The 10285-nt window shown below is 55.7% G+C and overlaps 1 protein-coding gene across 1 annotated transcript; it reads right to left on the bottom strand.

Moving 5' to 3' along the window:
• Positions 1-318: 318 nt before the first annotated feature.
• On the bottom strand, positions 319-9951 carry NCF1 (neutrophil cytosolic factor 1). The gene is made up of 11 exons (XM_062592572.1): positions 9857-9951; positions 9247-9327; positions 9010-9085; positions 8320-8485; positions 7664-7719; positions 7121-7243; positions 5561-5668; positions 4567-4684; positions 3485-3592; positions 1639-1781; positions 319-812 (listed from the first exon to the last, which is right to left on the bottom strand). The coding sequence occupies exons 1-11, from the start codon at positions 9926-9928 to the stop codon at positions 694-696; spliced, it is 1170 nt and encodes a 389-aa protein (XP_062448556.1). The 5' UTR covers positions 9929-9951; the 3' UTR covers positions 319-693.
• Between the last annotated feature and the right edge of the window lie 334 nt (positions 9952-10285).

The following is a 10285-nucleotide window of genomic DNA, read 5'->3' as shown; positions in this document are numbered from 1 at the left end:
GCCCCGCGGCCGCGACCTCTGCGCCGCAGCCCGCCGCTCCCGCTGGAGGCAAGGGAGGAGGCCCGAGGCCCCCCGCGCCTGGCAGCGCCGCCGCCATTTGGCGTCCGCGGCGGGGCGCTCGGCGGCGCGCAGCTGCCGCGGTGAAGCGCGGCTGCTCCCGCTGGCGCGGCCGTTGAGCGGCCGTTTGGCCGGGTTAGTAAAAGCACTGAGCTGTAAAAAGCACGGAAACGCGGTCGAAACGCGCCTTTTCTTGCCATGTTTGTACAGTTTATTTACATGTTAGCTCACAAGTGTTTTCTCACGATAAGTGAAGCCCCGAAACGCTTTCTGCAGAAAGCTGGTAATTGGCGAACACCGCAAAATCGTTCAAAATACAAATGAGGGATAAAAACAACAAGAAAAGGAGCCTATTGATTAAGAATATCTCCGGCAGGCTCTGGGGATCCTCAGCCCCCAGAAGAGCCCGCGGAGCGGTGCTCGTGCGGTTCCTCGTGCTGCATCGAGGGCACCTCAGACGTGTTAACGCTGCTGAGTTACTGTGGGGCTCCCGAGCTTGCGGTTCCCCACGGCTTGTGGCTGTTTTCAGAGCCGTGCAGACTCCCCGGCAGAGTTGCCTAGTCTCCGAGTCTCTTTTTGCACAGGAGCCGGCAGAGGGAAAGCCTCTGCTTGCTTGGTGTTGGGGGGCCGAGGGCCTCACATGATCTTTCTCCTGGTGCTCTCCGTACAGCGATTCATGATGAGGTCTTTGCTGGGCCGGGGAGGAACAGCGGGTTGAGCCTTCGACCTGTTTTCTTCCTGCTCATCTTTCTCAACTACAGGTAAAGCAGACATAGAGGTGGGTCAGAGCTCTGTACCACCCCATGCCTTCACATAAAAATTCAAGGACTTCCTATTTAAAGAACATAAATCTTCCTGCCTCTTCCCTTCAGTCCCTGGCTTGGGATGCTCTCTGATGGCGACAGACAAGCTTTCGTTCCCCGCCGACCCGCGCTCTGCTGAGCTGCTCGGTGGCAGTCAGTCAGCATCGGGGCTCAGCCGGCCTTGTCCCGGGGGTCAGTGTGGGCCCACCTCGCCCCCCGCCCCGGAGCCCTGTTCGGGTGGGGCTCAGCACTAAGTCTGTGCTAGGAGCCGCCCTCCCGGGGAAGGTCTCAGATCCCACGCTGTGATCACCAGCCCGCTTAGGGGGGCTTCTGCTCAAATCATTAACCTCACCAGCAATGTCGTTCCTGCAGCCACCTCCCTGTGGGTGTGGATGTTATCTCTGATAACAGAGATAATATACATGATAATGCGGTGAGGTTAGGGATGCGTGGAGGAAAGTGCAGGTCCTAAATGTGGGCTGACCTGATGGGAACTACTGAGGACAGGAGGGTCACTATTCTCTCGTCCTTCTTTGTCAGATTTATACACAGAGGTAAACAACCTCATCCCAAAACTCACTCCCTGCATGTGCTTTCCCCACAGGAGAAGAAGGCTGCACCAGCAAGGTGTGACCTGTATGTGTAGTCCTACGGCATCATCTCTCATCCTGTGATGAAAGGAGGGCCAGAGCATCCCCTGTGGAGACTCTGTGGCTATAGGGACAGGCTAAGCCTTCGGGCATAAAATGCAGAGGGTTTTGAAGAAAAGAAGACTCACTAATAATGTTGGCCTTCTCCTTGAAATTGTCCTTCATATTTCTCCTGCTCTTGATATACTTCCTGCTGTTCTGCCTGTAGGTCTCCTGGCTGATCTGCTTCCGGCCCTGCTTGTGGATGCTTTTAGCATTTCGGATGGTGGATCTGCAGTGAGTCAGAAATGAAACTTTCAGTTTCCATTATTGCAGCTCTCACTCCACACACTTTCTCATTCAGGACTTCCCTGTCCCTACCACTCGCCGAGACCTAGTGCAGATGGAGGCAGCGCTTCCTCTTTTGACTCCCCATACCCTAACATCTGCTTTTCATTTTTGCAGTCAGCAGGTTAATGCCAGCCCCTGTGGACAACCATTGGTGAGACATTATGTGCAAAGTGTTAGCAAGCAGCTGGAGCAGTGCTTTGGAAACAAATACTGACAGGTGAAACCTGAGCACAAGCACGGAATGCGATGATGGTGTTGCCAAGGAAGATCAGGCATAACGCTGAAAGGACAAGATAGGTCTGGGGTTTTTCCAGCATCTGTACTGGCTGCAGCACGTGCATCTCTGGCCTAGCAGTGACCTCCTCCGACTCCAAGGATCAGTCCCTGGGCTAGGGGGAACAGAGTTTGGAGAGAGGCTTCAACAGGCAGCTCTTTGCACAATGTTGAGCACAGAAGAGAAACTGCAGCAAGAAGTGAAAGCGCAAGATGCTCCCCCCAGGTTGTGGGACTCTCCCCAGGCAGCTGAAGTGAGGCCACCACCTGATTCTCATTATTAGAGCCTGAGAGAGGTGGTTTCTGTTGTCCATCCCACGTCTTTGTCATTGTGCTTGGCTCAGGGGCACCTGCAGCCTTTTGCTGAGCCCATCTGCCTTCAGCCTCACCTCAGTTTTGACACAAACACATGCCCAGTGTCATAGCAATGTGTCAAGAGTCAATAGCTCTTTCCCACAGAGGCAGGTCTCAACCCTGACAACCAGACTCAAGCCTTGGGGTGCTCTGAGCCTGGACTCACACTTCAGCCTCTCCTTGGTTCGTACCGTCTGAGTCTTCCTCCATTTCTCCTACATGCTGCCATGACCAGTGCTATAGAGACAACATTAACTGCTCCCCATGGAGGAGGTAAATCCTCTTGTCCTTGAAACAGGCCACATCACCTCCCCCAAGGGTATCAGTAAGCATCATTGCACTCAAATAGGTGGATTTATCTCATTTTACAGTGGTTCACAATCAATCCGTGCTCCAGCAGGGCTGGATTTTGAGAGATTTTGTAGCAAAGCTGCCCTGGTTTTTTTTTGTAGGTAAGAAAAGATACAGGCAAGCTCTGCCCTTTCTAGCAGTTGTCATTGCATCAGCATTAATGAGTTATTATTGCTTTTTATCTTTTTAATCAAAATAAAATCTCTTCCATTAGCTCAAATCCTCCCATCAGATTAGGCCATTTGGCAGCTCTGATTAGTCAAATCTCTCCTCGCTCCTCAAAGGTTCAGGGAATGCACTTAGGAAGAAAAACCCAGTTTGAAAATTTAACAAGATTAGCCCAGAAAAGAAACTTTGTAGAAGGACAAAGAGAAGTACCTCTGACTGGAGACCCTGTTGGAGCAAGACCCACATAGCCCTGCACCAGAAGTGTTGGGCTGCCTCTGCTCCCAGGGAAGGCAAGGAACAGAGCTATTTTTGCTGGAATCCTACAGAATCTGCTTCTTGGTCATTCCTTCTTGTGCTCACGTCTCTCTTAGGCAGTTCCCTATTACCCCAACGAGCAAGGGATCTCTCAAACCACTGTCTGGTTTCATTTCATCCCCTCCTTAAAAGAGCTTTCATCTTCCTCCTTTCCTCCCTCCTTTGCTCCTGAGGCTTTCCTACCTCCGAGGAGGGGCGCTTCGGTTCCTCAGCTCACTCCTCACGGGGCTGTTCTGCTCCCCAGATTTCTGCAGGTACATGGAAGGGAAATAACCTGTGGCTTCATCCTTCCTGCAGCATAACACAAAGAAAAGTTGCTTGCAGTCACAGCTCTTTGATCACCACAGCTCTGTGCCTGTCCCAGGCAGGCTCAGTGATGCTGGGGGGGATTAGTTCTCATGACCGTGATGTTGCTTGCAGGGATGGGAGCTTGCGCTGTTCCCCCAGCCTGTCTCCTTGTGGCTCTCCCTGAAAGTGTGTTTTGAGTCCCAAAAGCAAGCAGCTTGCAGGATCAAACAGAGCAACAGCTCACATCATCAGGGCCTCATTGGCTTCTGTTACCTCCCAGGGGGTTTTTACCAGGCTCCTCAAGCATAGCTCAGGGCACTCCTGCCAGACAGCTGCTGTTTGCCCAAGAAACGCTCCCCAGCCTCTGTCCCAGCTGCGTCCTCCAGCCTTTCCGCAGTCCCACCCTTCTGTATTCAAGTCAGCAGCTTCCCCAATTCCCTGCTCAGCCCCACAGCAGATTATACATTTGGCTCCTGCTTTCAGTTGCTGCCTAACCCCGGTACATCTGCAAATACTGTGAAATCCTTCTGGTGCCACTTGTGAGGGCACAGGCGGGGGTGGGAGGAATCCCCTGGGTTTATAGCTGTTACTTGTCCCTGCTGCAAATGTGACTCTCCAGAGCACAAATGCAGCTGGAATCTCCTAGGGAAAGTCCAAGTCTGCAGGCCAAGGCTGGGGTGGAAGATGATGTTTTGCAAAGCAAAACATGCCAGAATACTTAGAGGTACACAAAATAATAGATACATTTTTTCATCTGCCTCATTCTTGGATGTATCTGAACCACTGGTAAAGGAAGCACCAGCCACAATGTCTAACATTTAGCAAAGCCGGAAGACTGCTAGAAGCAGTTCTGCAAAAGTGAGGGCAGTGGCAACAAATAGCCCATGTATTTCACAGACCAGCCATGGAGAATGACAGGTTTTTCCCTTCCCTCTCCCCAAATCCCACTTGTCTGATTTATTTTTGGCATCTCTCACCTGATGACCCACCAGCCATCAAGTAGCTTGTGGATGACTTCTATAGTATCACCCTCTTTGAGAGTCAGCTCATCCTCCTCAATGGCAGTGTAGCTTTTCTGGACAATGTAGAGCTCACCTATGTACACAAAATTGGGACAGGTTTATGGGTGGGTTGGGTGTTACCTCCATGTGGTGCTGCCCCCACTGATGGCCTTTCCAGCCACTGAGGAGAGAAGGCACCAGAGCATCCACTCCAAATTTTATGCAAGACCAGAGTGCTTCAAGTCTCCGAGTTTGGATTCAGACTTCCCCCAGCCTTGTTTCCGCCTGTGGCTCAGTTCAGGCCCCTTCAGCACCCAGTAGAGAGTAGAGTGCAAGTAGTGGAAGTACAGTATATCTGTGCTGAAGAGTGTGTTTATAATTCAGGTCATCAAATGAGGAACAAGGAAGTGTTGTGCTAATAGAGTTTGTTACAGTGTTTTGAAAACCACAGAGATGAAGCCATAAAAAAAATAAGCATGAGTTTTTAAGGAACCTTTATCTGTTCTGTGCAACAGGGACCCACTATCATGGTGGAATGATGCAGAGGATAGATAAGAAGAGTACAGAAGCTGAGTGCTAGAAAAAAAACTGTGCCTCAGCTCAGATGCTGCACTTTCCTCATTTGCTGATGCAGCAACACAACATGCATCCAGCTAGCTCAATACACCCACTGGCAGGAGCTAAAATGAAGATGTGCATCTACAATGAAACAAAACAAGCATCTAATGCTGAGCTGTAAGTCACAGGAAGCTCCTGAGGTTGAGAGTGAGGCACCAAACTATTAGATTTATCCCTTCTGCAGCTTCTACAGCAGTATCTCCATGCCCAATAGTCCTGCCCCAGACTGTCTGAGTGAAGACATGACATGAATCACCTTTAAAGGTTTAGGCAGGAGCTGTGTGGCAGGAGTGACTCCAGGCTGTTTCTAGCCGGAGCTCTCATGGATATTCTGGTTATCTGAACATATTACCTGCATAGTTGGGCTCCTGCTCTTCAGATTCATCAGGACCATCCATTGGCTCCAGATAGGCAGCTGGCACCCAGCCCCGCTTATTCTTTAACTGGCAAAACCACCAGCCTGTAATGAAAGCAGCCGTGGGCAACAACCCAGTCAGTACTTCCTGCTGATGGACCTGCAGCCCCCACATTGAACCAGCAAGGAGCCTGTGTCCAGATGTCAGATGGGGGAAAGAAAGAAGTGCAGAGGGAGATGCATGGACCCCACAGTGAGCAGCAAGCCAGCCTCTTACCCTCTCTAGGGTGCGATTAATCTCAGCTATCTTTAAACACCAATTCACCTCTGAGTGAGTCATCTCAGACCCTGGAGGGCAGGAGGAAACCGGTGCAAATTGCAGGGGAACACACATCTCCCTCCACAAACTACAGACAGAGTTTAGACAATGTCTCTCAGGGAGATGTCTGCATGCACCGTGACTGTCCCCAGTGAGGCCAGGTAATCCCTCCTGCAGGCTAGACAGTTGCAAATGCTCCCCGCCACCATCTTGACCGAGATATGGCTTACTTCACCCACCAGCAGGGACAGGAAGTCAGACATAACCAGCATGAAGCAAAACTAAAATCACTGGCTGCAATCTTCTCCCCACCCAACAGGGTCTTTCTATTGCTTGTAGGTTGTGTCAGAAGGAGCAGAGAGGGAATGGTGTGCAGAGGAAAACAGTATAATGGTATAGAAAAGCACAGAAACAGGCTACAAAGCCACCCAGTTTGGCTATGAGTTCAGGCACTTCCATTCAGTTGAGAAACATCTGGTATTTCCCTGGGTCTGTCCCCAACAAGGCAGCAAAGGAGCAGGCATATGTATGTCCACCAGTCAGAGGAGAAGGCACAGGGAGCAGATCTCTGCTTACATACTGTAACTGGGGGACTGGTTGGTTGATACTGTTTCCTCTTAGGCAGGAAACCTGGCATGCTGAGGCATGCGAGGAGGTTCCAGTGTTTTCTAGGATTGCATCATAGCCTTCCTGGCCAGAAGGTCGTCATGTGAATCCATGTGAATGTGACTAGTGCTCCAGCTGGATCAGAAGCTGTCAGAATTTTGTTGCTGTTGTTTATATTTGCTCTGAGCTTCTCCACTCCACCAGGAGACCCCACACAACGCAGCCTGCTACCTAATACCCCTTAACCAGGGCACCAGTGTAACTCCCTGGAGGTGCCATAGCCCCATGTTGGGAACAGAGCAGCACTGTGCCGGGCATTCAAATCATAGAATCATAGAATTGGTAAGGTTGGAAGGGACCTCTGGAGATCATCTAGTCCAACCCCCCCCCCCCCCCCCCCCCGCTCAAGCAGGGTTGCTAGAGCATGTTAGACAGGGTTGCAGGAACAAGGACACCCCTTGCTGAAGCCCAGGCTTGAACCAGGGACCTCTAGATCTTTAGTCTAACACTCTTCTAGCTGAGCTAATGCCTGGTGCAAGGTAATCCTTGTCCCAGCTGAAATGCAGTGCAAGCGGAGGCTGACCCTCAGCACTGCAGTTTGAGGGTGACTCTCCAGAATGACAGACACATACCACTCTCGCTCTTCTCCACGACATCCACCATCTCCCCAGCTTTTAGAGCCATCTCGGACTTAGAGCCTTTCTCGTAGTCAGCAATCACGCGGTACGTTTGCAGGACGATGGGACCTGTGATGTCTGTAGGGGAGAAGTGAGGGACAGCCACAGATGTTCCCCGCCACCATCTTGACAGCCTTTATCCAGCCCGTAGACCAGAAATACTCTTTTTCAGCCAGGCTAAAAGCAATTTCCACAGCAGTTTAAAACACTTTCCCAGCTTCTTCTGGGCCCAAGCAAGTTGGATCCCAGGTTGTGGACTCAGTTGCCCCCAGGATGTGGTTTCCTCCCAGCTGTAGCATGGGCATAGGCAAGGCTGGGTTTTTTTTTTTGCCCCTCACACTGCTCAGTCAGGGGACCTGCCTGGGAGCAGCTCTCCTCCCACTCAGCACTGCCCCATCCTCCTTGGAGATGCCCCTCTGCCTGCTGGGCTTTGCTGCTGCCACATGCTCACTGTGCTACAGGCTGGGCAGTTGCTCAAACTCCTTGGAGGCCTCTTACCAGCAGGGTTTTTCTTGGAGTCCTTTGGCAGGAGGAACACCTCGGGCTTCTTGATCCTAACGGAGTCAGAGCAAAGTCAGCGCAGCACAACACACCCTTCCCCACCGGCAGCAGGTTCCCCGCCCCGCTTGCTGAGGGCTCCCTGGGAGGCTGGTAAGGGGTGGAGGTGCCGAGAGCACGTTGCGGAGGGGAGCAGGGTGCTGGATGCCAGCAGTGCTGGCAACCATGGGCTGTGTGGCTGCAAAGCCCTGGGCCATGGCATCATGCTCACGCTCCTCGTGTACCCACGTCTCTCAAGGGCCCTTGTTCAGTGCTTATACACTCCGCGGCAGGGAGGTGGTGCAGGCAATAGGAAAGGTCCTCAGCTTGCAAGCGTCCTCTGCACTACCAGAACCACCGGCAGGCCCCTCAGCAGCAGGGGTGGTCCAGGGGGCACAGCGGGCTGCACAGCACCACGTCCCAGCACCCCATGAGCCCCACCACGCCACACCAGAGCAGTGCTGCCAGCTTCCAGGGCCTTGGCCGGAGATGCTCCCCGGGACGCGGGGCTGCTCCTCCAGCCCAGACGTGTGGTGGGCAGGGTTTCGGACAGGACTGGAGACCGAGGTTGAGGCTGCAGACGCTCAAAGCAGTGCTGGGGAGCCGCCTGTACTCACTGGCTGTCTGTGATGGGGCTCATGTCATCAGGCCTGACCTTGAAGAAGTTCACCACGTGCAGGCACCGGGAGATCTTGTGCGGCAGGTTCACCAGGGTGTAGCAGTACTCGGCCAGCGTGCCCTGCCGGTTCTGCGTCGTCCGCTGGCCGTCAAACCACTTGGGGGCTGGAGGAGAGAGGGACGGAGTCGAGGGAAGCAGGCAGGGAGCCTCGTTTTTACGTTGTCCCGAGCAAGAGCGGGTCTGGCCACGTGGCACCCGACGAGGCGAGGGTGCGCGGGAGCAGAGCGGAGCCTCCCCCGGCCGCCACGGCGCCCGGCGTGCGTGGGGAAACGGTGGGCGCCGAACACGCTCCTGTCGTGGCCACAGCCATTTTGCAGGAGAGCCGTGGCCACCGCGGAGGCTTCCTCCTCTTGCCGGGGCGGAGCGGAGGAAGGCGGCGGGGGCGGCTGGCGGCAGGGGCGGCTGGCGGCGCAGCGCCACCGGGCTCGCACGGCCCCCGCGCGCCTCAGCCCTGGGGAGGGAGGGGGACACCGGGGCCCTAACCCGACCCTCGCCGCGGCGTGGGACCCGGGGGGCTTTGCTGCGCCTCTGGGGCGGGTGGAGGCCGCTGCGGGGCGCCGGCAGCTGCCGGCCGCACGTGCGGCGAATCCGCTGGTCCTCGCCGCCCCGCGCCGGCCTGGCCGCTTACCGGGCAGGTGAGGGATGATCCGGTTCTCGGGGTTGATGTCGCCGGACTCGATGGGGAACATCTCCTTCAGGGCTTTCTGCGGGGCAGAGCCGGGCGCCGCGGTGAGGACCGGCCCCGGCGCCGCGGCACGGCCGGCTTCGCGCCCGGCCGCCCCAGGGCTGCGTTCGGCGCGGGGCGGCTTCGCCTTCGTGCCCGTGCCCCGCGCGGGCGCCGCGGCCTCCCCGTGCCATCACTCACGTGGAACTCGTAGATCTCGGCGAAGCGGCGGTAGACGAGCTTTTCGGAGAGGTCGTTCCACTTCACCAGGAACATGTAGACCTGGGGGGCAAAGCGGAGCTCTGCCGGCGCCACGGGTCCCCCCCTGCGCGCTGCACGCGCCCTCCGGCCCCCGAGACCTAGCGCCTCGCATCCCCCTCCGCGCCGGCGGCGGGGCCCAAACCCGATTTCGTGTTTCTCCAGGGCCTCCCCCGCGCCCCGCAGCCGGAGCAGCTCTGCTGCCAAGGGTGAGCCGGGGGCTAAGGCGGCTCCGAGCGGGGCAGGAAGGCTCATCCTGGTGGGAATCAAAGAGGGAAGAGCCGCGGAAAGCCCTTTCCAAGGTGGCAAAGTAACCAAGAGCTTGCAAAGGAGGAGCCCAAAGTCTCGCCTCCAAATTTTGCGTGTTCGGGCTGGAACGTATGTTTCAGCCTGCAGCTGCCTCCAGCTCAAGCCGTCAGCCGCGACCCCCCCCCCCAGAAAGGGATGCTGTTAGCCCCTCCGCCACGTACGTACGAAGAAACGCGCTGGCTGCAGCACATCTGCCCCATCTGCCCCCTCCGTGGGGCTCGTGCGATGGCCACCAGGTACTTACATAATGTTGGCTGGGGAAAAACCTCTTCTCGTAGCCCAGCAGCTCTATGTGCCTGACGAACACCTCCCCCATGGCCGCTGCTGGCCGCGGCGCCGCTCCCCTCCGCGCCCGCCTCTCCTCGCCGCCTTCGCATCGCTCTGCTTTTCTTTTAAAGCCCCCTGAAAAGGGGAAGTTTCGTTGCAATCGCGCCTGCAATTTTTTTACCCACTGTGGTTTGTATTAACCCGGTGTTTCCTGCTAGGAGTCTCTGGGCCCGGCCCCTTCGGCGGAGGGCTGTGACTCGGCCACGGCGGGGGCGCCCGCCGCACCGGCCGAGAAGGGGTTTTCTGGGCAGCGGCGGGCGCGCGGAGATGCTCCCCGCCTGCAGCCCGAGGCCGCGGCTGCCAGCAGGGCGCTGCCGGCCAGGCTGCTTCGGGGCAGACGCCGGCT

The sequence above is a fragment of the Rhea pennata genome, chromosome 20 (assembly GCF_028389875.1).
Source record: "Rhea pennata isolate bPtePen1 chromosome 20, bPtePen1.pri, whole genome shotgun sequence".
NCBI classification, from domain to species: Eukaryota; Metazoa; Chordata; class Aves; order Rheiformes; family Rheidae; genus Rhea; species Rhea pennata.
Note: the sequence above shows the minus strand (reverse complement) of the source record. Positions and strands in the feature narration are given on the sequence as shown.